Source organism: Geotrypetes seraphini, chromosome 4 (genome assembly GCF_902459505.1).
Source record: "Geotrypetes seraphini chromosome 4, aGeoSer1.1, whole genome shotgun sequence".
Classification (NCBI taxonomy): domain Eukaryota; kingdom Metazoa; phylum Chordata; class Amphibia; order Gymnophiona; family Dermophiidae; genus Geotrypetes; species Geotrypetes seraphini.
In genome coordinates, this window is record NC_047087.1 from 201,136,697 (window position 1) to 201,163,692 (window position 26,996).

Sequence of the window (26,996 nt, forward strand, 5' to 3'; positions counted from 1 at the left end):
TTTACTTTAAGCATCTAGTCAAAAAGTTAGAAACATAGAATATGACGGCAGAAAAGGGCCACCGGCCCAACAAGTCTGCCCACTCTAAGGACCCTCCCCCTAAGCACTTCCTCGAAGTGCTTATCCCATTTTTTCTTAAAATCGAGCACGTTGCTTGCCTTAATTACCTGAAGAGGAAGATCATTCCAACAATCAACCACCCTTTCGGTGAAGAAATACTTCCTAGTGTCGCTATGAAGTCTCCCACCTCTGATTTTCAATGGATGCCCTCTTGTTGCCATAGGTCCTGTAAGGAGTTTTGGAGGGAGTACCATTTACCACCACCCTCTGAAATCTGCAACTGAGCCAGTCTTTAACCTATGCCTTCAATGTTTCCCCTAATCCCAATGAACTTATCTTGTTCAATAACACTATCAAAAGCTTTACTAAAGTCCAAGTACACGACATCCAGGGACTCTCCCATATCTAGCTTTTTCATTACCCAGTCAAAGAAACTGATTAGATTGGATTGGCAGGACCTTCCCTTTGTAAATCCATGTTGGTGGGGATCCCTTAGTCTCTCATCGTGCAGGATCGTATCTAATTTGTGTTTAATCAATGTTTCCATGAGTTTACACACTATCGATGTGAGACTTACCAGTCTGTAATTTGCAGCCTCCGTCCTGCAATCCTTTTTGTGCAGCGGAATGACGTTAGCTGTTTTCCAGTCCAATGGGACTCTTCCTGTACTCAGGGAAAGATTGAAGACCGTAGCTAATGGTTCCACAAGGACAACCAATTTTGAGCAGTATCTCCCCTCAGAGCATCTTGAAGAGTTCCAACAGACGACTCAGCCTTCTTCAAACCAGGAAGCAAATGGCTCGGATGGTGTTTGATGCATTTGAGATGTCATTGAGAGCATCTACCGTGTCCATAGCTATGAGACATCTGGCTTGGCTAAGAGTTTCAGACAAGGACATTAATTTGCAAGATCATTTAGCCAACATTCCATGTCTCAGAGAAGAACATTTTGGAGATAGGGTAGAGGCGGCCACCCAAAAGCTTATGCAACTTGAGCAGAACTGGAGCTCTTTAAATAGGGCAAAGAACAAATCTCAACCTTCTAAGTCAGCTCCAAGACCAGCTGCTTACCCTTATAAGAGAAGATGGGAAGCATAATTCAGTCAAGAGAATGCCTCCACGAGTTCCCACATGAGGCCGAGGGGGAGTGGTCAAAATGGCGGTGGTGTGAGGAGCCGCTAGAGACACGGAGAAAAATCATGCTTGCTGATGCCCTCCATTTGAATTTTACTCCTACTTTGCCACTGTTGACTGATTTCTTCTGCGGGAATGCCTCATTCAAAGCGGAAGGTGGTGATTAGGGCTGATCCCTCGCAGGCCCTTGCTTCTACATCTGTCCAGGAAATTGTAGACCGTTTCTTTCCGGCTCTGCCGTCAGTTGCATTTTCTCCAAGAGTATTCACCAAAGGCCTAGTGGTTGTAGCAGTAATTCTACGTACTTACGGATTCCAAGAATTCCCATATCTGGATGGATTGGCTAATAAAAGTTGACTCCCTTCAAGAAATACTTTTTTTTTAAAATTTATAACAACTTTCTTATTACAATCAAGCAGAATAATTACAACTTGAATGGATCAATAAAACATAAAAGAACCATCTAAAAATAGGAAAAACAATTATTTAGATATTTAGTCCACAATAGTTTGAGAAGATCAACATGAAATAAAATCGAATGAAATATCACAACACAATAAGAAAGTGGCATTGTTCTGAATTACCTACAGCCGGTATAGCTTAAAGTGCTTAGCTCCTGCTCTAAATAACCGAGGCCGTTGCTTATTACTTTCAAACATCCAACGGGGCCTGCATTTCACGGGATACACTTTAGCCCCGCTGTGTCAGGGAAAAGTCTCTCTAGCAACGCTTCTCTGGGCTGTAAACATACTCCTGTCGGCACTTTAAGCTACACAAGCTGAAAAGGAATTGAAGCAGTTTACAGCACGAATGCACTTTCTAAAACAGCACTTTAAAGCACCAGTGCACTTTTTCAAGATAAGTACATTTTGTCTGTCTGTTCTGTGTTCTGAAATGAGCTGTTAAGTTATCAAGTAATCAAGTGATTAAGTTTAGAAATGAATTAAAAGATTTAAATTCGATGAATTTTAATGTAGTTTAAAAAAAGGAGCAATGAATTAAAAAATGAATTATTAATTGAGTTTAAAGGTAGGAAGGATGGGTTCAAGCCGGTGATGTAAGTAGGAGTAAGAGAACAGATTGTTTGTCTTTTTGAGAAAACCCGGAATGGGTAAAACTCCATGATCTGAGGTTTGTTCCCTTATATCTATATAAAACACCTTCAGTGTCATTTTGGTTTTTGGTGGTTTTTATATTTGATTTAACTAATAGGTAACCACCAGGTCTTTTCTAGTTCTCTCCTTAGAAGCCATCTTCCCTCCATCCTCAAGGATTTCACCAGCCTCATGACAGTTATATTTAACCCTCTTCCTAGAAGTATGAGCCTAGCAGCTTGGAAGTCCCATATGTGAGAATATACTGCCTGCTTGTCCTTGGAGAAAGCATAGTTATTCACCTGTAGCAGATGTTCTCCAAGGACAGCAGGCAGATATTCCCATATCCCACCCACCTCCTCTAGCTGTCTTTTTAGCTTTTGGATGAAACTGAAGATTCCGCAAGCCGATGTTGGGTGGGAAGCCAACTAAAGGAGATATTTTCTAGTGACAATGATTTGGCAATGTACCCAACACCAGCCGTCCTTTTTATTCTGGTTTGGCACAGGCAGAGAGACATTCTGGTGGAGATGGCATGGCAATTCCTGCTTCTTGACTGTTATTTTCAAGTTAAGCTGAAGAAACAGCAACTTACAAGTATGTTAGCAGCAAACATCACTCTAGTGTATTCCAAATCATTTTGTTCTTAGGGGCATTGCTAAATATAGATCCATGAGTTCTTTAGATCTCCAAGTACTTCCATCCACAATCTTCTGTATTTTCATGAGGGCAAATCCATCATTATGCTGCTGTTCAGCCACCTATTGGAGAGAGCTGCCCTCAATAGAACAGTGGGCATCCTTTCATATTTTAAAGGGGTTATCTCCACCTGATCCTAAGACCCTGATTTTTTCTTTTTTTTTTCTTTTAAGGGGCTACCAGTATTTCTGCTTGTCTTTTCACTAGGATTCCTTTAAATCCCATTCCTTTCTGTTCCTTGCTATCTCGCTTATTTATTATAGGTCCTATAGTAAGATGTCATTTCACGCTAAGACAGAGGATTATAGACTATACCTGAGTAGTTCTGTCTGTATCAATCTGTATAAGGAAATGGAAAACTTTATTTTCTATCAAACAACTGCAGAATGGCTGGTCTGTACAAGAGCACACCCACTTGCAAGATGAGGGATAGAAAAATGTTAATAGATGTAACCAACTGATTGATTAGAAGCCCTCCAAGTTCTACTGCACTGTTTCTCAAATACTCTGTGTGCTTTTTCCTTGTAGGCTGCAGACTGTGCTGGCAAACTCTTTATTTTTCACACCTCACTGCCCATTGCTGAGGCACCTGGGAAGCTAAAGAACAGAGATGACAAAAAACTGATCAATACTGATAAGGAGAAGGTAAGAAAGAGACATCAGTTATCTTCAGGAAACCATCTGTGAAACAAATATGAATAGAGAGAGAAATTCATACAAACAATGAAGTTCATATATCTCCAGAGTCTCCTCTCTTCAGTCACCTAGTTAAGAGTTCCCAATGGTTTCAGATCAGGATTTGTCCTTGTGATATATTTCCTGTCCATTACCAGTGTTTTCTATCATTCTCGAGTGATCACAAAACACATATTTTGTGTTTCAGATCATCAGGACTACCAGAAGATTGAAAAGTCATTACAGAAAATATAACAAAAGCTAAAATTTATTCAGTGCTTTACTCCATTGTAAAATCTTTAACCTCTAACACAAAAAAATTCACCAATAGACAAACAAACCTACATCCCAGGAATCAGCAAAACATTTCTCCTATAAAATAAAAACCATAAGGCAACAACTCATACAAAAGTCTACTATGAACCTCAACTCCCCAACATACAAATTTACTAAGTTACCATTTTCAAAATGCTCACATTTCTCTATTCCATCATTAGCCAACATTAAATGCACAATTCAATCCTTAAACAGCTAAGGGCTCCAACTCTGACATAATCCCCCTACTTATCCTAAAACGATACTTCACTATATTTGATTCAATCATCCATACTATAATCACTACAAGTCTAACATTGGGCACACTACCTAAAGATTGGAAACATGCAACAATTCACCTGAAAATCAAGGATTTCAAGAAAAACAACAACATACAAATCCAACTATTGACCAATTGCTAACATACCCTTCCTAGCAAAAACCACAGAAAAAATAGTTCTCAACCAGGTCTCCAAATTCATTGAAAAAACAAATGTCTTACTCCCGAATCAAACAGGATTTGGATTACACCTCTCCACAGAACACTCGTTAATCAGACTCATGACAAGCATCCTGTACTACCTAGATCAGGGCTGCCCAAGTCCGGTCCTCGAGATCTACTGGCAGGCCAGGTTTTCAGGATATCCACAATGAATATGCATGAGAGAGATTTGCCTGCACTGCCTTCTTGGTATGCAAATCTCTCTCATGCATGTTCATTGTGGATATCCTGAAAACCTGGCCTGCCAGTAGATCTCAAGGACTGGACTTGGGCAGCCCTGACCTAGATCAATGAAATCAATCATACTTATTTCGCTTGACCTCTCATCTGCATTCGACACCATCGATCACAATCGGTTGTTGCAAAGACTAAGGGCTCCTTTTACTAAGGTGCGCTAGCATTTTTAGCGCATGCAGGAAATTACCGCGTGCTACGCTTCTAGAACTAATGCCAGCTCAATGCTGGCATTAAGGTCTAGCGCGTGCAGCAATGTAGCGTTAAAGCCCTAACACAGCTTAGTAAAAGGAGCCCTAAGTTCAATAGAGATCTCAGATCAAATACTCAATTGGTTCCAATCCTATTTTACTGACCACTCATCAAAAGTTGTTGTTAAACATATCATCTGATACCTTCCCTGGTGATTACGGAATCCCACAGAGCTCAATATTATCCCCACTTCTATTTAATATCTTTATGGCGCTACTTATGACCTTAGGGCAATCGATTGGGTTTACCATGTATGCCTATGCTGACGACATACAACTCATCCTTTCAATTGATCCAGACAATCCCATGGAAATTCAAAACATCAACCAAAAGCTAGCAAACAGCATGTTGGCCCTAAACATAAATAAAACAAAAACAATGCTTTTTCCATGTAAGAATGGACACACTTTGACTACTCCAGTCACTCTCAAATCTACATCTCTCCAAATAGTCTCCTCCATTAAACTATTAGGCATAATTTTGAATAACAAGCTTACATACCATCAGTAAATTAGTGCTACAGTTCAACAGTGTTTTTCATAGGCTAAGCATGATCCGTTCACTTTCAACAATTTTGGAACCACCATCTGTTAACATACACTCCCTAGTTATTTCAAGTTGGATTACTGCAACTCACTATACAAAGGGATTACACAAAAGGAACCGAGAAGACTCTAAATTATACAAAACACAACAATAAAACTCATAATGAAAGCAAGAAAATTTGATCATGTAACACCATTACTGATCAAAGCACACTCATCTCATACAGAATTGCATATAAATTACTACTCCTCACTTTAAAGGCCTTAACAATGCAATCTTCCAATTTTATCAACAGATCCCTTATTCACCTTCCAGATCACTTTGGTCACAATCCCACCATCTACTTAACAATACCTTCCTTACGCCACATAAATCACTATACCATCCGATCCTCCATTTTTTCTGAAACTGCCCCCTCAATTTGGAATTCTATCCCAACCCATATAAGAGAACTCCATCTAGATCGCTTCAAATCAAACTTGAAAACTTATTTATTCACTGATGCTTTTGAAATCTAAAACTATGCCTTCTAAGCTCACTTCAGACGGGATTCCCCTTCCTTTTGGTTACCCTTAGGTGACTCGCTTTCCTATACATTTAATGGAGTTCCCCCTTTTACCTCCTGTTTCTTATACATATGTTACGTCTCGTAAACGTTAATTTGTATCAATAGTTTGTTTTATGTTCATTTTTAAAAACTGTACACCGCTTAGAATGTAAGATAGGCTGTATAACAAACCCTAAATAAACCTGAAACTTGTCTGGAAATGCTCTCTAATCCAAACACCCAGATAATTTCTGAGAATTTCTCATTTTATGTTTGGCATAATGTAGAGAATGACATAGTGACTGTTACCCATGGGTAGCCATGTGTATCCTGCCAAAATGGGGAGGAAAAAAAATGGTCGCCGCAGGTACAGGGACAAGTCCATTCACCGCCCCATGGAGCAGTGAATGACCTTGTCCCCGCAGTTAATTGAGGGAACGCGCACAAAATACCACCGATTGCGCGGTCCAGCAGCCCCCTCCCGATCACCGGGGTCAGATCATCTCCCTCCCCTCATTTTCACTGGCGATTTTCATTGTACCCAAGCAGCACGAGTCTTTAAACAAGTCACGCACAGCTGCCTGAAACTTCACCTCTGACACAACCAGAAACAGGAAGTTGCATCGGAGGAGAAGTTTCGGGCAGCCGCATGCAACTTGAGAAAAAGGCTCCAGCTGCTCGGAGACAATGGAGAAAGAATAAAACCCAAACTAATTTAGAATTATTCAATGAACAATCCATATACTATAAAACAAAAATAAACCAAATAAAAATGAAATACTACTCTGATAAAATACTCAAAGCTAAAAACTCATCCATATTATATAAAATATTAAATAGAATAACAGTAACAAATTGCAAAGAAACACCAGATGAAATTGGCAATATTCTCAATGCTCAAGAACTTGCGGACCATTTTACTGAGAAAATCAATAATATTAGTAAAACTTTCGTAATAAACCAACAAATAACGAATGACTATGATCAAACAAACTCGGAATCTTTAATTTCGAAATGTTCTAGATTTAAACTACCTAGTCAAAAAGACATAGAACTTATCTTAAAAACCATTAATATTAAGGGCTCGAAAGCTGATCCATTTCCTCCTTTCTTTCTAAAGCATTATTTTCATATCTTTGGACCTTATATTCACACTTTAATTACCGAGAGTCTGAATCAAAGCATTGTTCCAATGACGTGGAAAAAATCAATCATTCGTCCTATCCTTAAAGATAAAAATGCAAGTTCCATAGACCCATCAAACTATAGACCAATAGCCAATATTCCTTTTTTGGCAAAATTAACGGAAAAAATAGTTTTCAACCAAATTTTAGACTTTGTGGAAAAAACCAATGTTCTTCATCCTAACCAAACAGGTTTTAGGCAACATATAGTACTGAACTTGCACTGATAGGTATGACCAACTCAATTCAATATTATCTAGATCACCATCAAACGACTCTATTAATTTCACTTGATCTTTCTGCGGCTTTTGACACGATTGACCATCAGCTTCTTCTTAACAGACTTCACTCTATCGGTGTCAAGGACCAAGTCCTTTCTTGGTTCATATCATATTTAACAAACCGCACTTCCACTGTTCTTTTTAATGACTCAACATCTCAATCTTTATCAACCACTTATGGGATTCCTCAAGGATCTATTCTCTCTCCGTTATTATTTAATATTTTTCTGGCTCACTTGATTACCCTATGTCAGTCCGTGGGATTTCAAGTGTTTGCATATGCAGATGATATTCAGCTCCTGCATCCAATAAATACAAACAAAACATCTGACATCCAAGAGATCAGTGAGAAACTGGATCAAATTCACCAATGGTTAAATAGAAATAAACTTGCTATTAATATTAAAAAAACTAACGTGATACTCTTCCCATGGAAAGACAATTCCACTCTTATTGCTCCCATTACAATAAAAAACATACCATTACAAACAGTTAATAATACAAAAATCTTAGGGGCAACTTTTGATACAAAATTGAACTTTCATGATCATATTAGTACTATAGTTAAATCTAAATTTTACAGATTACGTAGGATATGGTCTATTGCAAAATTTCTATGCCCTAAATCAATAAACATTCTTATTCATTTTTTAGTGATTTCAAAATTGGATTACTGTAATGCTCTTTTTAAGGGGATATCACTAAACGAAATCAAACGTCTTCAAATTGTCCAGAATGTATCCATTAAACTCATCACTAAGTCTAGAAAATATGAACATGTTACACCCCTTTTGATAGAAGCACACTGGCTCCCAGTTATCCATCGGATAACTTATAAACTCTGTTTACTTGTTTTTAAGTCTCTTCTTTACAAGACTCCTGCATTCATATTTAAAACATTTAATACCATATCATCCAAGCAGAACTTTGAGGTCTAATGAGCGAAACTTATTGACCATTCCATCACTTAAGGTTATTAATACTAGACGTCAGTTTATTTTTTCTGTAACGGCTCCTCAAACCTGGAACACTCTCCTAATCTACTTAAGGAATGAGCAGGACCTGGGAAATTTTAAAAGTAATCTAAAAACATTTATTTTTAAAGATGCTTTTAATATTTAATTAAACAGTTCTTAAACCAGCGATTTTATTATATTATACTATGCTCTGTGGTTACTTATTTCCCTATTGTATTTTCCCTTTGTTTTGCTTTCTTTATTAATTGTATTTCAAACCCATATCTTACCTTATGTTATGAGTATAATGTATAATGTATCTACCTAATGTTATTATTTAAAGTTTGTAATGTTTTGTCTCTATCTGATTATATTTTAATATGTTCATCGCTTAGAATTTGATTAAGCGATCAATCAAGAAAAATATTAAACTTGAAACAATGAAAATCACCGGCGAGGTGAGGGAAAGGGAGGGAGATACCCAGACCGCAGCGATCGGGAGGGAGGCTGCTGGACCGCACGAAGGGCGCTGAAGGGAAGTGGGGAGATAGGGGGGAGGGGTGAGAGGAACAGACGCTGAAGGGAAGTGGGGAAGAGAGGGTGGGGAGAAGACGCTGAAGGAAAGTGGGTAGGAGAGGGAGAGGAGAAGACGCTGAAGGTAAGTGGGGAGTGGAGAGAGAGGGGAGCATAAACTGGATGGAAGAAGGGGATAAAGGAAAAAGGGCATGTGCTGGATTGGGGAGACAGATACCAGTTCTGAGGGAAGGAAAAGTGGAGAGAGATACTAAAAACCACCTGGGGGAGGGAAGGGAAGAAGACTGAAATGCCAGACTGTGGGGAGAGCAGAGGGAAGAAGATGGGTGCCAGAAGGGGGGTGGGGAAGGAGATGGAGGGAGAGATGAAAGGGAGAGGCACAGTAACAGAGGGAAGGCTTCTGGCTCAGCTGCGGAACGTGTTTTGGAGTCACTGCCTACCGCTTTGTGCAGAAAAATAACTGCAGCTGGGAGGAGAGAGCCAGCCAGAAGATAAACGCCCACCGGAGGGAAGCATGTACTTGGGGCACAGAATGGAGGGAGAGAGAGGGATGCATTGGAACTCGGGAGGGAGGGATAGGGATGTGTAGGACACCGAAGATAGAACAGGACCCCAGTTCGTAAGTACGAGTCTGACGTAAGTCGGATGTTTGTAAAATGGGGAATAAGGGAATGATGAAAATGGAAATAAGGTAATCTTTTTGGAGACCAAAATCCCCTTCCTCAGACAGTGGCATATCAAGAGGGGGGGAGGTTACTAAAAGTATTTTTTTATACGTGGGGGTGTTAAAAATGATTGGCCCTGGATGTCACATACCCTAGGTACGCCACTATCCAAGACTCCCCAGAAAAAAAAAATTAGCTTATTTGCCAGAGGAAAATAAATTCACTTTTTTCAAGCACTCTAGAGCTACCTTCTTTCTTTTTTTTTTTTTTTAATACTTATTTGTAAACTGGGTGCCTTCTAAGGAATAAAATATGTGCCAGCAATATGTGTTAGGCAGTACTTAGCAGCAGTAAGGTGAACCAGAGGAAAACTGAGCAGCCAAAGAAAATTGAGGAAAGCACAATATGAAAATCTGCAATATAGTTTTGATTTAAATGTGTTTGCGACCCAAGTGGTGCCCGAAGAAGGAAATTGACTTGACTGCACATTGTGAGTCGCAGAGATGAAGTTTAAATCCTGCATGTAAAGGATTTAACTAATTTGCTTACTTAATTATTTTATTCATCTGTGTTCTGCTTCCAATCCCTTTTGTTGTATACTGTTATCTCCTCTACAGACTTTATTCCAGCCTCAGACAAGCTTCTACAATAACCTAGCCAAGGACTGTGTGGCCCAGGGTTGCTGTGTGGACCTGTTCCTCTTCCCCAGTCAGTACTTGGATTTGGCAACACTAGGTGTAGTTCCCTATCAGACAGGAGGCTCTATTTATAAGTACACCTTTTTCCAGGTAAGCATTTGATTTGACGTCCAAGAATGTCGCTTCTGTGTATTTTTTTTTTTTTTTAGGTGCAGCTACAGGAGTCATTATTCTGATAACTACCTGCAATGCCTATAATACATATATACTTACCAATACTCAGCCAGTGGCAGTCAGCATTTTTTTAAAATTCTAACCATTGCCGGCTGAATTAGCCTTAGTATTTAGTGCTGGGCTAAGTGGGAGCAGGCAGGCTTGGCCAATATTCAGCAAGTTATGTGGTCCCAATTGAATATTGGGCTGGACCATATAACTATTTAAAAAAAAAAAAATCCCAGAAGAAAACTTTCCCACCCCCATACCTGGAACCTCTCGAATCCCCCACCCTTCCCTGATGTCCATGTAGGCCCTTTGGGCCTCCCTGTGTACCTGGTGGTCCAACAGGGATCTTCAGGGGCAAGAGTGCAACCTACCTGGATCTGAGGGGAGGGCATGGATTCTTTCATGAGAAGGAGATGGAGGACTCGGCACATTGTGGGAAGGGTGGGAGAGGGGATTTCAGGAGGCTCACTAGGGATTCGGGAGGGTTTTTTGTTTGTTTTTTTTAAATAGTTATGCAGGTGCTGGCCTGACTTTCAGTGCCAGCACCCACATAGCTGAGCGGTCAAATTTAGGGCAGCTCAAAAACTAAATATGCCAGCACCCATATAACCTGGTGCTCCTCCCCAGTTCCACCACCAGCACTGCCCCTGACCTGCCCATTTATAAATTGGGCAGTCTGAGGGGGATATTCAGTTATCTGCCACCGAATATCTCCTCTTGGTTAACTGCCACTGAATATCCCCTCTTAGGCTACTGGAAGCAATATAAACTGGCAGGAGAGCTTCCTGTCCACTTAAATTGCTCTGAATATCAGCCTCATAATACTAACCTGTCATTTAAAACAACATCAATACCTGAGCCAAATTAATAACAATTTCTAGAAGGGTCTCCAGGTGATCTGAGAAACTATAGACTGGTGAGCCAAGATGTCAGTGCTAAGCAAAATATTTTATACTTTTTTCCCATTACTGAACATATAAGATACACAGCTTAATGGGAATGATTAAGTTTTGCCTTACCAATTTGTAAAAATGTTTGGGAAAGTTAAACAGGTGGACAACAGTGAGCCAATTGATACAGTGTATTTTTATTTTCAGGAGGCTTTTGACAAGTTCCCTCATTAGTTCTCTTCATAATTGTTCAAATATTTATGGCATGGATTGTCCTTGTGTTTCTTCACTAAGTGCAAGAAAGTAAATCTACCTGCAGTCGTAAACTAGCAAAAGCATCCTGTGCTTGACCTATTTTACACTCTACGTAGCCTTTTGAGTTCCTTTTGCTTACTCTCTGAAACTTGAGAGGTAAGAGTCCAAGCTGAGTCAGGCTGGACTTGGCCTTATCTGTAGAATCCAAGTTATCATCAGATGAGCTAGAGCAGGGATCTCAAAGTCCCTCCTTGAGGGCCGAAAACCCAACTGGATTGCAGCCCTCAAGGAGGGACTTTGAGACTCCTGAGCTAGAGGGTTGTTAGTTAACTTGTTGCTTTTTACTAAGATCCTGCCTGCATCTAGGGCACAATTTTTGACTAGGTTTGAAGATATGCCCAATCAAAGCCTGTAATCGATCTACCACTGGAATATCCATAGGCAGCAATCCTTTAGAGCGACTATAGTCTTTCTTTTGGAAGGGATTTCAATATAGCCATTCCAAGAATTCAGATTTAGTTAAAAGTATTGTCTCGTGGTAGGAACAAATTTGATCAGATTCCTCAATACTATGTAATCCTTAAACTATCCCCCCTTGAAACAATTTACACATATGCAGACGATATCCTCATCCTCCTCGAAACAGATTCAAACCTTACAAACCTCCAAGAGAACATCACATCATGCATAATGAGACTTCATGCCTGGTCCCTCTCAGTACAGATAAAATTAAATGAATCAAAAACAAAATTACTCTGGCTCGGCCCAAAATTAGCTCACCTGCCCGCCCTCTTCACCCTACCCACAGACCCTGCTCTACACCTTGAGTTCTCAAGTAAGGTCCTTGGCATCACTATCGACTCCTCCCTTACCCTCAACGATCACCTGAATTCCCTGGCAAAATCTTGTTTTTTCAGCCTCCACATGCTGAGGAAAGTTAGATCCTATTTTCACCAAAAGCATTTCACCGTCCTTGTACAATCCATCATCCTATCCAAACTCGATTATTGTAAAGCCATCTACTTAGGCCTAACGAAAAAAAGTCTTCGCAGACTCCAGCTTATCCAGAACACTGCGGCTAAGCTGATTTTTGCTAAACGCAAATATGACCACGTCTCCCCTCTACTTACCAATCTTCACTGGCTCCCAGTACTTTCCAGAATTCATTTCAAATGCTCCTGCCTGGCTTTCAAGATCATTCACGGCATCCTTCCACCCCTAATCCCTCTATCCTTCCTCGCCCCGACACCAACTACCACCAGATCTGCCCACAGACATAAACTATCCTTCCCCTCTCTACACGGCATCCTCCACGCAGGTAAACTGGGTAGATCCCTCCTCTCCAAAATCACCGGCCTCTGGAACGACCTCACTGTCCCGCTGCGGAAACAGGACTCCCTACAACTATTCCGAAAACAACTGAAAACCTGGCTTTTCTCTAGCATATAATAATCTCTTCTCCTGATTACATCCCCTCTTTTTATGCTTTGTAAACTCTTTCTCTTCTCTCTTCCCATATTTTTTAAACTCTGTAAACCGTGTCGAGCTCCACTTCAGTGGAGAAGATGCGGTATAAAAACCTAAGGCTTAGTTTAGTTTAGTTTAGTAATCCAGATCAATGCAATAAAAATGTAACTCCTCCTCCCTCTCTGATTATTCTAGTCCTCTAAATTTTCTCTTCATTTTGCCTCTTCCCTCCACTGGAGTTCCTTTCTACCCTAACTCTTGTTAACCGTGTCGAGCTTTATGAATGTAGAGATGATGCGGTATACAAACCTAAGGTTTAGATTAGATTAGATTAGTAACTGCTGATCAGATTCTGACAAATCCTTAATTGATTTCAGTATACTTTGGTCATAATAAAATGTGGAAGCCTTGTGACATTCAGAGCCATTAAATTTCCCAATAGTATAAGAATCTAATTTGTCAATCTCCATAGCTAATAAGCTAAAAGCATTGCAATGAAACTCCAAAATAACACTTAAAATGATGCAAAAGCAGTCAATTAACTTGTCATAAGAGAAGCAAAGCAACAGCTATTTGGCTTGACAATAGAAACAATGACACAGAGGCTACACCGTCACAAATCTGCTGTATAGATAAGCAAGCTGGGTTTGTCCAGTAAAAGTAGTGCCCCAGGAACTGCAACAGGCCAAGGCACCATTGTTTAATTCTCAAATGCCAACATAGCTGTCAACAAGCATTAAAATTGTGTACTCACAGACAATCTTGCTCTACTTTGAGGTCATGTTTAGCCTATAGGAACAGTTACTATTGCTAAGTGAGCTTTGTAGCTTAAAAATTGCTCTTTCTAAAGGTGCAAAAATGAAAAAGATTGTAGAATATACAGTTGTGATATACAGTACTTATAATTTCAAAAATAGCTAAAAATTTTCATTAAAATTTTTCATCATTTTTGATGAAGCTTCTCATATCTCATTAACAAATCACAGTGGGCTTAAAGATTTGTGGGGCATCCACTGGCTTTAGTCTCTTCCATTTCCTGAATTTTTAACCCTGGAATGCTTCTAGATTGGGAGGCATGGCTAGTCAAACATGCAATTGTGCATTCCATCACAAACATGTTTTTTTAATCAACTTTGTGGGCACCTAGTGATCCAACAAAGCATTCGTCACTGTTCTGAGCAGTATGTTTGGTTCAGCCTAAAAACGTGGCTTTAACCATGGTTGACAAACTGTTCTTTCTATAACCTGATCCAAAGTTGACATTGTTTTAGTATCTTCCATGGATACCAGAAAATGGCCCAAATAAAAGGGCCCCTAACTTGACCTACAGTAGTTGATATTATGCCCTAAAACTCTGAATATCTTCATTAGAGATTCCAACATATCCCTTGAAAATTTTTCATAAGCTTCTGAGTTGGTCGAGTGGGGACCCTCCTTGAACTTGCACCAGTTGACATGGAATTACCCATATTTGAGTCAGGGCTCCGAGGGTCCCATTCTTGATGAAAACTGTTTTGGTACGTCTCATCCGTCTAGGCTAGTCTGGGGGGATACTAAGGAAGAAGAAATTAGACATTACCTGCTTATTTGCTTTCCTTTAGTCCCTCCAGACCAGTCTATAGCCCGCCCATACTGTTATGATCTGGCCTTCTGTATTTTTGTTTATCTATAAGGGAAATTTGTTTTGGTACAATTTTCAGTTTTGTTCTTCAATCCTTTCCAAGTAATCCTTAAATTTTCAGTAGCTCAATTTCAGTAGCTCAATGGAGAGAAATGAGAAACATGGGAGTATCTGATTTGAAATGGCATATGGGTGTTTGCATAAGATCCACTGCCTAGCACCCAGAGAAATATAATGAAAAATCAAACATACCAATGTCAATTGGTATGTTTGATTTTTCATTATATTTCAAATTTTTCTGACCCACGTAGCTGGTTAAACATTGTGTGTTGATTGTGGTTTTTTCTTTGATATATTCACAGGTAGAGACAGACAAGGAGCGATTCTTGAATGACCTGTGTAGAAATGTCCAGAAAGAGGTTGGATTTGATGCAGTGATGAGGGTTCGGACAAGCACAGGTGTGTGTTTCAGTCTCAATGAGACAGGATGTACTCAAAATATCCTATTATTTTGAATGGGAACCAATGGTGCTACAGATCTGAAGCATTAATTTAATCTTCCTCAGTTACCCAGGGCCTGATTTCTAATTCCTTAAGTTAAGTACTTCATTAATTAGATTGATTGGCATACCCCTCCTAGGGTCCTTATATCTACGAATCAAAACTTATTGACAGTACCCTCAATTAAGGACCTATACTATACTAGAAATTCCATTTTTTCTGTAGTCACACCCTCGCTAATGAGGGAATGCAATGCCACTTTATCTCCGCAATGAAAATTCCCTAAATAAATTTAAACAAATCTTAAAACATTTCTTTTATTTACACATTGTAATTAAAACTTCCCTATTCCCTAGTACCTTTCGTCTCTAATACCTTTCGTCTCTCTTATTTTATTTCAACTAAACATTAAATTTTATTAGATTTTTATAATTTATTTTTTTTTATCTTTATTCATTTTTAAAACTTTCAATAAGTGCAATACAGGGTAAATACATTTTACACTTTAAGACATCACTTACTATACTCGCAAGATACAAACAGATCAGTACCCCCCCAACCCCATCCAACAATTATCTGCAATCTAAAAACAAAACCCCCCAACAAGAAGTATCCCTCCCCTCCCCTCCCCCTCTTCCTACCTTGGACGTGCATAATCAAAGGGAAAAAAACAATATTCATTCTTTACAGTATTTTGATAATGGTTCCCATAGATCCCTAAATTTCTTAAAGTGCCCTTGCTGAATAGCTATTACACGCTCCATTTTAAAGATATGACATAAAGAATCCCACCAAAAATTGTAACTCAGCCTATCCCAATTTTTCCAGTTTTTAGTGATATGCTGTATGGCAATCCCTGTCATAATGAGTAAAAGTTTATTATTATTAGAAGAAATTTGACTCTTAGCTCTCTTTGAAGTACCAAATAACGGTGTCAGGTCAAAAGCGCGCCGGGACAAAGGCGCGCCCAGACAATTGAGCGCAGCGCGGAGGCGCGCGCCACTCTAAATTACTGTTTTTAGGGCTCTGACGGGGGGGGGGGCGTGGGGGAGAATCCCCCCACTTTACTTAATAGAAATCGCACCGCGTTGTGGGGGGTTTGGGGGGTTGTAACCCCCCACATTTTACTGAAAACTTAACTTTTTCCCTGTTTTTAGGGAAAAAGTTAAGTTTACAGTAAAATGTGGAGGGTTACAACCCCCCAAACCTCCCATAACGCCGGCGCGATGTCTATTAAGTAAAGTGGGGGGTTCCCCCCACGCCCTCCTGTCGGAGCCCTAAAAACAGTCATTTAGAGCGGTGCGCGCCTCCGCGCTGCGCTCAATTGTCCGGGCGTGCCTTTGTCTTTCACGCTGTTGTCTATGAACCCCAAATAACAGTGTCGTATGATAATGCCACCGGATTTTCCAATAGATTATTTACTTGGCCCTAAATGGATTTCCAAAAACTGAGTATCAATGGACAATAGTATAGTAAATGATCTAGTGTCCCAGCTTCAAGATGACAGTGCCAGCATCTATTAGATTTAGAGCTATCTAACTTCTGTGAACAAACTGGGATCCAATATGCTCTATGTAACAAAAAAAAAAACAAGTTTGTCTCATAGATGCCGACGATGTACATCTCATCCTCCAAGCCCAAATTGGCTATTGAGATGCAGTAATCTGATGCTTTAGTTCAATGCTACATTCTTTGGTTTCTTATTCAAAAATCCAGATAATATTTTATACCACTGAGCGGCCTGGTGTCCCAAAACATTGTCCAATAAAAAATAATAAATAATTCAAAACAGCAAAGGAAGTTTTTGGATTTTGGGACTGCTTGGATTGCTTTTTGGACTTTGTTTTGCTGTTTTGAATTATTTCTTATTGGACACTGTTTTGTTGTTCGACAATGGTTACTATTTTCAGCTGAGCCCTCATTGACAACTGCAAGATCTGATTGGAATTCCAGCCTTGAGATAAGTGTAATTTTTTTATTATCTCTTACATGGAGAAAAAAAACATTTTTGGCTGATGTATTGGTGGGCAGGGAGGGTATGCGCTGATGTGTGAGATGTAACCACTGCCGTTTTGATGGTTTATATCACTAACTGAGCACTTATAATTTTATAGATCCTCTTAAATGAGTATGTCTTCATAGTTAAGAAATTTAATAGACAAATTTGACCAGGACGAATATCAGGAAGTTTTGTTTCACGCAGCGAATGGTAGACACCTGGAATGCTCTCCCAGAGGAATTAATTGCAGAAATCCACCGTTCTAGGATTTAAGGGTAAACTAGATGCACATCTCCTTAAGAGTGGCATAGAGTGAAACGGGTAAGGGTAAATTAGATGCACATCTCCCTTGAGAAGCATACAGTGATATGAGGACTAAAACTATGCCAGGGTACACCTGGCAGGGCCTCCGCGTGTGCGGATCACTGGACTTGATGGACCCAGGGTCTGATCCGGAGATGGCAATTCTTATGTTCTTATTTGGGTCCTTCTTGATAAGCAATATAAAAATTCAAATAGAAGTGTTTATATTGAGTTATAGTTCATACTTGGGTGTTCAGAAAACAAATTTTAAACAAAAATGTATTGGGAATTCATGGTAACATCCACAGTAAAAGCATTTAATGTGCAGAGTGACACTGTACCTATCCTGTTTCTGAGGGCTCACCATTTAGAAATGATTAATTTGCCATCATAATTCTTTCCTTTGTCTTTCTTCCTGATACTACTAACAAAGATGCCAGTTAGTGTATTTGTGATGATGGGCTATTCTCTGAGCTGTTATTTGTCCTTAACATCTGTACATACACCATATCCAAATGTTTGACTCTAGCTTCAAATACAACTGAGTGAGTTTCCTTTCCAGGGATTCGTGCAACTGATTTTTTTGGTGCATTCTACATGAGTAACACCACAGATGTGGAGCTGGCAGGTCTGGATACCGAGAAGACAATCACTGTGGAATTCAAGCATGATGATAAACTGAATGAAGATAGTGGGGCCCTCCTACAGGTAAGGCCATCCAGTGCTCAGAGTTGGAAGAAAAGGTAACAGTGGGAACAAAACCTTATTTTGGACTCTTTGGTGTGCTTGGGAGCCTGAGACTCCCTGTGGTTGTTAGTGCAAACTGCCTAGCTAGTAGTGCAGTGCTGCTTATGCTTTTCAGCGTTATAGAAAGGATAAATAGTAGTAGCAGTAGCTGTAACAGCATAATGATATCTGTAGCTTCTCAGATGAAGGTCAAAAACATTGATTTTCAACCCCCTTCAACCTCATTTGTGGAAAATCAGATTTTTCAGCCTTTCAGCTGAAAATGGCTGTGCTGCCGGCTGCCAGCAACAGGAAGCATCTATCAGATGCCAGGGAATATTGATTCTCAAAAACAAGACCATAATGTCCTTTATGGTGAGTGAGGCATGCTGTTGGTTTAGATCAGTCTTAAGCACCTCAGTTTGTCTTACTCTCTGTGACATCACTTAAACCTGAAGGCCTTAAATGAAACATAGAAATATGGAAGAGAAAAATGATGGCAGATAAAGGGCAACTGGCCCATCAAATCTGCCCATCTGCAGTAACCATTATCTCTTCCTCTCTCTAAGATATCCCATTGTGTATGTCTGATTGGTTTTTTTTTTCTTATCAAAGCAATTGATTGTATACTTTTCCTTATGTTCTTTACCCTTTTAGATAGAGATGACTAATTTAGATTCATTATGAGAATGATTGAGATTGCATGCAAATATTTGCACAAAGTTTTCATTGGCACTGAAATAGCATAGGGTAAACACAAGTTCTGGGTGGAGCTCAGTGACTTCCTTAAAGTGTAAGGAGGATGATCTGAGTGCAGATCTCTTTTCTATTTGCATGTTGAAAGAAAGTATATGATTCAGGATCTCACTTGGCATACTGTTCACACAGTGTGATGTTTAATTATTGAGAGAACATTATAGTTTAAAAGCTCCTTTTTTAGTCACTATTACCACTATGAATCTAAATGAGTCGATGTAGTGCTTGCATCCTTAACATTGCGCTTCATGTCAGTTTTGCTGAAAATAGCATACACTTAACATTTGCAGATGTTATGTCTCACTTGTGAAGCAATTCACAAAACCTGTGTTTAAGCAAATTTTTTAAAGGAGATGTCATTACGGATTCCCCTCCCCCCGCCTCCCCCCCCCAAAAAAAACCCTGATTTCACTTGGAGTATTTTTTTATGTTTTGGGGGATGGGGAGGTAAAATAACCCCACTAGAAATAAATACTCAAGGATTAGGGCCCGAATATATCCCTTATTCACTCAAAAACAAGTCCCACACGGACAAACGATACAAACACCCAGCAACACTACAAGGGCCTTACTTACAACCCACAACATTCACACTCCCCAAAGAGAAAGGGAAAAAGGAAAAAGAAAAGAAGTGGAGAAAAAGGCCTCAGTTCAGCTTCATCTGGCCAAAAAACTCCACTCCTACAAAATCTGTTTATGTGTAAATGCTGAAAAATAGTCCAAAAAAACAAGGCAACTAAAGTAGCCTGCCAGGTGGTATCAAACAGCAGTTCTGATCGATGAAATGGTGAGGATGTTTGAGGAGTATGGTGGGTCTGGAATATCTGGATGTGAAGCAATGATATGAACACCCCTGACGCAGCGATTTGATGCGAAATGGAGGGTTCCCTGTTGGGTGTAAGGACTGCCTGGCCTGGATTTGGAGGCCATTAGCAGATATGTTATTTTTTCTTGCTTTTGCTATGGATGTTATGAGTTGGACTATACTGCCTTTTGTTACATTCACCCACTGACTTTCATCTGTATTAGGCGTGCTGTTTGATACCACCTGGCAGGCTACTTTAGTTGCCTTGTTTTCTTGGACTATTTTTCAGCATTTACACATAAACAGCTTTTGTAGGAGTGGAGTTTTTTTGGCCAGATGAAGCTGAACTGAGGCCTTTTTCTCCACTTCTTTTCTTTTTCCCTTTCTCTTTGGGGAGTGTGAATGTTGTGGGTTGTAAGTAAGGTGTGTGTATCGTTTGTCCGTGTGGGGCTTGTTTTTGAGTGAATAAGAGGTAAAATAACCCACATAAAGCAACTTAATTATTGAGCCAGCAACAAGTGTTACCAGCCTGTTTCCATGAAGCTATTTGTGGCTTCGTCCAGCAGTCTCTCTTAGATTGTAAGTCTTCTAGATCAGAGATGTACCCAATGGTAGCTTAATTTTAACTCTCTTGAAATTGGTCTTAGTTTAGCAAGTAATTAAATTCAAATCCATTTGTTGAATGACCCTCATATTTAAGACATAAGGTATTCTGTTACATCCCTTCCAGATTCCATACTCTAGGTCAGCGATGGCGAACCTTTGGCAAGCGTGCCAGCTGTGGCACGCGAAGGCCTTGCAGCTGGCATGCGGGAAGATCCGCAATTAAGATATGCAGCGCGGCGGGAGGCGAGTGTGCCGGTGTCTGCTTTGCTGCTCACCTGGCAACAGGGCCGGACTGGCCATTGGGAGGACCGGGCATTGTCCCGGTGGGCCGCGGCCCATCCTCCTGTGCTGGCTGCAGTCCTGTGAGTGGATGTTTAGCCTGCCTGTCTTCCCCTTAGTATCCTATGAGCCAGGCAGTGTGTGAGGGGGAAGTGGGGGGAGGAAGAGAAGCTTCACACTGAGTCTGTCACAGGAACTCAGTGAGGCTGTAGTGTGACTCCACATGTGACATCTGTAATCAGGAACAGTTCCTAGTACTCCCATGCTAGAGAGGTGAGGATATGGGGGGATGTTAATGTGTCTAATAATGTGCTCCTCTGTAAAAACATCTGTATCTTCCATGGGGGACATGCTAAATTCGAGGAAATAAAAAAGCTGCTTATGATGATTGCATAGAGAAGTTCAGTAAGCTGAGAGGAGGGCTGGGCTCTCTGTGAACAACCAACACACTAATCCTCTGCGCTGTACCTTATGGAAAACTCAATATAGCAAAAAACAGTAAAGTGTATATGTGGCCCTTCACAGTGCTTTTGTAAACATCATAATAAAATAACAAAGGCTCCAATAATGAAAAATAAAAGTCCTTTTCCCATACACTCAGGTCACCTCTTAATTAGTTGTTATTGTGATGAATCCAATGTTGTATAGTCATTAATGCGATTAATCCAGTTTGCAGGTCATTTTATTTGGGGAATCGCAGTCACTTCTTATTAGTGGCTGGCCGTGCCTCTCAAGTGTGCTTCTGCATTTTTGCCCTGCCCCTGGACTTCAATGGGCGGGGCCTGTGTGAGGTCATGTGATTGGGCTGCTCAACCTAAAATGCCCGGGCCTATTTTTTGTCCCAGTCCGGCCCTGCCTGGCAATGTGTTCCTCGCGGCTGCCTGAACCGCCGCGGGGCTGTGAGACAGTATATTTTTTGACCAAAACGGATGTCTACAATTAGTAAAATTCCTCAATCACATATTTTTTTATGGGGACGGATTTGTATACAGTGGTGCCTCACACAACGAACTTAATTGGTTCCAGGAGCAAGTTTGTTATGCGAAAAGTTCGTTATGTGAAACGCGTTTTCCCATAACAATACATGTTAAAAAAAATAATTCGTTCTGTAGCATAAAATATGCTAAGATGACATAAAAAAAGATAAATTTTTTGTTATTATTTTTATTTAGATACATCTAAAAACATACATCTCCCTGTCCTTTTACTTCCACTATCTTCCTATCCCATCTCTATTCCCTTTTGTCCCTCTCCCCATGATCAATCATCTCACCACCTCTCTCTGCCCTCACCCTCAGGGTTCAAGATTGCTTCCACTCTTTTTCCTGTTGTTCTCTCTGCCTGTCACCCTATGATTTAGCATCCCTTCTGCCCTTGTCCAATATATCCCCTTCTCTCCCTCCCTCTCATCCCCTGCTCCAACATGTGCTTTCAGCGGCCTTCTCCCCCCTTAAGCGTCTTTTCTTCTCCACTCCACCTTTCCTCCCTCCCTGCCTCCACCTTTGTGGCGCTTTTGCACCCGACCGACAACAGAACAGGCCCGGTCGGACAAATCTCCCTGTCCTGTAGCCGCGAATCTAAATTACCTTCTTACAGCAGCTGGATTATTGAAGCTGCTGTAAGAGGTAATTTAGATTCGCGGCTACAGGGCAGGGAGGTTTGTCGGCCGGGCCTGTTGTCGGTCGATCGGGGGACCTGACCAGCTGTGCACATTCTTCCGGGCGGACCGCCCCCTCCCCCCTCTTTTGTTCGCCATTGCCTTCTTCCTACCTGCCCTGCCGCAGCCGCACACAGCCGACCGGAAGTCTTCCTGATGTCAGCGCTGACGTCGGAGGAAGGGAGGGCTTTGCTTAAGCCCTCCCTCCGACGTCAGCGCTGACATCGGGAAGATTTCCGTTCGGCTGTGTGCTGCGACAGGGCAGGTAAGGAGAAGGAGACTACCCTCGCGGCTCGACCAACCCCGCTGCGATCCAACCCCGCAGGAACCCCGGAAGGATGCAGCTCGGGCGACTTCGTTGTGTGAAACGAAGTCCGTTGTACGAATCAAGACATAAAGTTCGTTGTGCGCAGCGTTCGCTGTGCGAGGCGGCCGTTATGCGAGGCACCACTGTACAGCACTTCATTAGATTTTTTTTATTATACAAATTTTATCTTTTTGTAGACTTGAAGTCTTGAACAAAGAAAATGAGTACAGCAAAAAAAGCAAAAACAGATAGTGGAAGACCATTCCAAGAGGCCTGGACAGAGACATATGGAGTGATTGAACACAGTGGGAAAGCATTGTGTATTATGTGTAATGAAAGTGTTGTGTCTCGCACATCAAGTGTCAAACGTCACTTTGAGACCAACCATAACAGTGTTGCTGAACTTGGTTTAGCTCAAAGAAAAGAGTTCCTTGTAGGAAAATTAAAGAAATATCACTCCCAGTCTCTTAGTTTTAGCAACTATCTTTCAAAAACTAATCATCTTACAGTTGCCAGCTTTCAAATTTCACTGTGCATGGAAAAACATGGTAAGCCCCTCTCTGATGGAGATTTTATCAAAAAGGCAATTTTGGCTGGGAGTAATTCACTCTTCCATGATTTCCAAAACAAGGATAAAATTGTGCAGCGCATCTCTGAGATGCCGCTAAGCAGAAATACTGCAAAAGATAGGGTTCTGCGAATGGCTGCTGATGTTAGTCAACAGCTTACTTGCGACTTACAAAAAGCACCCTTCTACTCCATGTGCTTGGATGAAAGTACAGATATTACTAACCATGCAAGACTAGCGCTCATTTTGCATTATGCTACTGGTGACATCATGAGAGAAGAGCTGGTAAAACTGCTGTCTTTGCCTGGAAGAACACAAGGGATAGATATCCACAATGCTGTGATGGAGGCTTTTTCATCACTAGACATAAGTCCAGAAAAAGTGGTTTCAGTTACTAGCGATGGAGCACCTAGCATGGTGGGGACAACATCAGGATTCATTCATTTCTTTGCTAAGGAAGCAAAACATCCACTGATTCAGTTTCACTGCATAATACATCAAGAGGCTCTCTGCGCCAAAGAAAGCAGCAAAAAACTTGACGATGTCCTCAAAGATGTAACAAAAATGGTGAACTTCATCATGGCGCTTGCTCTTAATTTTCGACAATTTCAAGCCCTTCTTGATGAGGTTCAGACACAATATAACACTTTACTGATGTACAATAATGTCCGGTGGCTGAGCAGAGGACGAGTGTTAGAGAGATTTGTGGCCTGCTTGGAAGAAGTTAGGCTATTTATGAACAAAAAGGGGGAAGACTATCCTCAACTCACCAACATGGCCTGGCTTACCAACCTCATGTTCTTTACAGATTTTACTAACCACTTTAATGTACTAAACAAAAAATTACAAGGCATGGGAAAAACAGCAGAAAGCATGTTTAGTGACATCAAAGCTTTTGAGAGAAAATTGCATGTTTTTGGAAAAGACCTTGAGAGTGGACAGCTAAAATATTTTCCCAACCTAAAAATACATTTGGATAATTCTACAACATTTGTGGACAGTCATAAAAAACACCAGGAAATCCACAAAGCATATTCCACCATTGTAGCCGAAGCAAAGGAGAATTTTAGTAAAAGATTTTCTCAGTTCCGTAAGATTGAGACAACCCTTTCATTTATAACTTCCCCAGAAAAGTCCACATTTGAAGATCTTGATCTTTCCTGCTTACAGTGGTTGGATATTCAAAATTTGGAAATGGAGCTACTGGAATTTCAAGAAAGCTCTATCTGGAAAAGTAAATTCAATGACCTGCGTGCGGCTCTTGAACGTATTGAGTGTGAAAGGGTGACAAATGAAATCACTGCTAGCAGTTCTGAAAATGAAATCCTAAAAGCGTGGAATTCTCTGCCAGACAATTTTAAGTCCATGAAAGCACTTGGGATTGCTCTTCTTACTTTGTTTGGGTCATCCTATGCTTGTGAGCAGCTGTTTTCGGCTTTGAATCATATAAAATCTGATGCTAGAAACAGATTAACGGATGACATGAGTGCTGCATGTGTTGCTCTGAAATTAACGCACTATGAGCCAAGGATTGACAAGTTATCAGCATGCATGCAACAACAAAAATCACATTAATTTTTTTCAGAGCATGCCCAATGCATATGTTTACATGAAGCAGTGTTTTCAGTTTGCAATTAAGACACTTTCTAAGTTATTTAAATATTATTTAAAGATGTTATTTAAAAAAGGGACTTTACATGGCCCTGTTGTATTCCAATCTGGAATTTCCAATAAAAACGGTTGGTTTAATTGAAAGCTCTTTTGTTTTCTTTACATCATATTATTAGAAATGTAATGATTTAACTATTTTCTAATTTGATTGTAAATTTTACAAAAAAACATGTATAGACTCTTTGGGAATACACACCGAGTCTTGACACAGTTAACAGTTTTAAGAAGTTTATCTTTTTTTTTACTCAGGATACATTTGACATGTTATGTGAATAATACATTTAAAATATATTGTGTAACTGAATCAAATTCTTCCTAAATTCATTAAATTGAATGAAATCATTAAAACATTATAAATTGAAATGAAAACCAAAGGATTGTGAATCAAATTGATTCTCTGACAATACAAAGATTCCAACCTTTAAAAATGATGTTACATAGTTCAGGCAACTTTATAAAGAGTTTTTAGATACTAAAATCTTGTTTATTAAGGTTTAATTGACATGCTGGCACTTTGAGGAAATTCTTTGGTTTTGTGCGGCAGTTTGGGCACTCGGGCTCAAAAAGGTTAGCCATCACTGTTCTAGGTGTTCAATCCCTTTCCGCAATCCAGGAGTTGCAGAAATCCAAACACTTTTCTGAGCATGTGCTTCTCCTACCTTAAAGAGAGTTAGAATCCCCTGCAGTTTTCAGTTTCTGCAAGCAATCTGTGCAGAAGCGTTGCGATCTGCTTTGCATCTTTTTCTTAGTTTTTTCATTTAAAGTTTTTTTTTTCGGTGGCTTCAGCGCCATGAGACCTCATGCGGTATCCTCTTTCGGAGGAAAGGACGCAGTCCCACAGAGCCAGACTGCTGCTTCACAGAGAAACTTTGGTGAACCTGTGGATCCAGCCTGCTGTGTGACACCCTTCTCAGACTCTGGATCCATTCCCCTAGGAGCTCGCTTGCTTTCTGACCATGTCAGGGGTTTAAGTGCAGGCTGTAAGTGTCCTGAGTAAAGGTCCCTCTGGGTTTCAGGGCACAGGCTGCATTTCCCGCCCCCGTTCGCATGGCGAGGTTCCATCGGGGTGGAGGTTATAGTTGGTGTCCATCCGACTCGAAGTCCAAAGATCTTCATATTTAGTCATTTTGGAACAGTTCTGAGGCAGAAAATCCTTTTCCTTATTCAGCTGCATTATGAAAAGCTGACAGGCAGGCACTTCACAAACTATAAGTACATCTCCATTATTTTCTATGGAAGCTTTGATGGTGGTCTTTGGAACTCTGTAAATCTCACTTTTCAGAGTTTCTGAGGGTAGTGTTCAGGTTTCCTACCTCCCCAAACCACTATTTTTTATTTTCGGATCTTCTTTATTTTTGCCATTTTTGGGGCAAATTCGCTGGCAGCAGCCATCTTAGATTTTTATCAATTTTTTTTTTCAAAGTTTGATTTCTGCCACAATACTCCTTGATTTTGTTGAAAATCAATTGGGATGGACACAGCCTCTAATCTGTCAAATTCATGTATGGATTGTGCTGGATTGGCGCTGGAACAGCATCTGTGTACTACATGCCACATCACACTGGGGTAGTGGGCAGAAACTTCGGACTTCACTTCCTCTGGGTCCTCCAGGGCTGGGGAACCAACCTGGGTCCGTGATTTGGGCAAAAAATCTCGCCCAGAGGCCGTTCTGGAGGCTGGCGTAAATGGGGACTCTTTTGGGGTGATGAACCAGCATTGACCACATGGTGTGAATTTTCCCAGATTTCATTTGGCTCCTTTGGAGAGTGTATTCTTCGGACCTGGCTCCTTTGATACAGCTCAGCGGGCACATTGCCTTCTTCCAAGTGCTGGAAGTCCTTGTGCAGGAGCCCTCTCGTCCAGCTACGACAGATCTCGATTGCATTATTTGTCACATGGATATTATGCCTCTCTTGTCTCTGTGTCTATTTTGGATGCTGCTGATATCCTTGCTGGGATTAGTCAGCTCGATACCTCAGAGAATCCGGGTTTGGGTGAGGACCCCACCATCCGCAACCTTTTTAAGTCTGTCCACCATTTCATTGCT

General features: G+C 40.5%; 1 protein-coding gene across 6 annotated transcripts in view; it reads left to right on the forward strand.

The window, feature by feature from the left end:
* Window positions 1-26,996, forward strand: part of SEC24C (SEC24 homolog C, COPII coat complex component) — a 220,176-nt gene that overhangs the window by 152,603 nt on the left and 40,577 nt on the right. For all 6 annotated transcript variants that reach the window (XM_033941868.1, XM_033941866.1, XM_033941871.1 and 3 more), the window contains 4 exons: window positions 3,516-3,632; window positions 10,296-10,466; window positions 15,134-15,230; window positions 18,137-18,282. In XM_033941868.1, coding sequence (XP_033797759.1) covers window positions 3,516-3,632; window positions 10,296-10,466; window positions 15,134-15,230; window positions 18,137-18,282 — 531 coding nt within the window. The remainder of the gene's footprint in view (window positions 1-3,515; window positions 3,633-10,295; window positions 10,467-15,133; window positions 15,231-18,136; window positions 18,283-26,996) is intronic.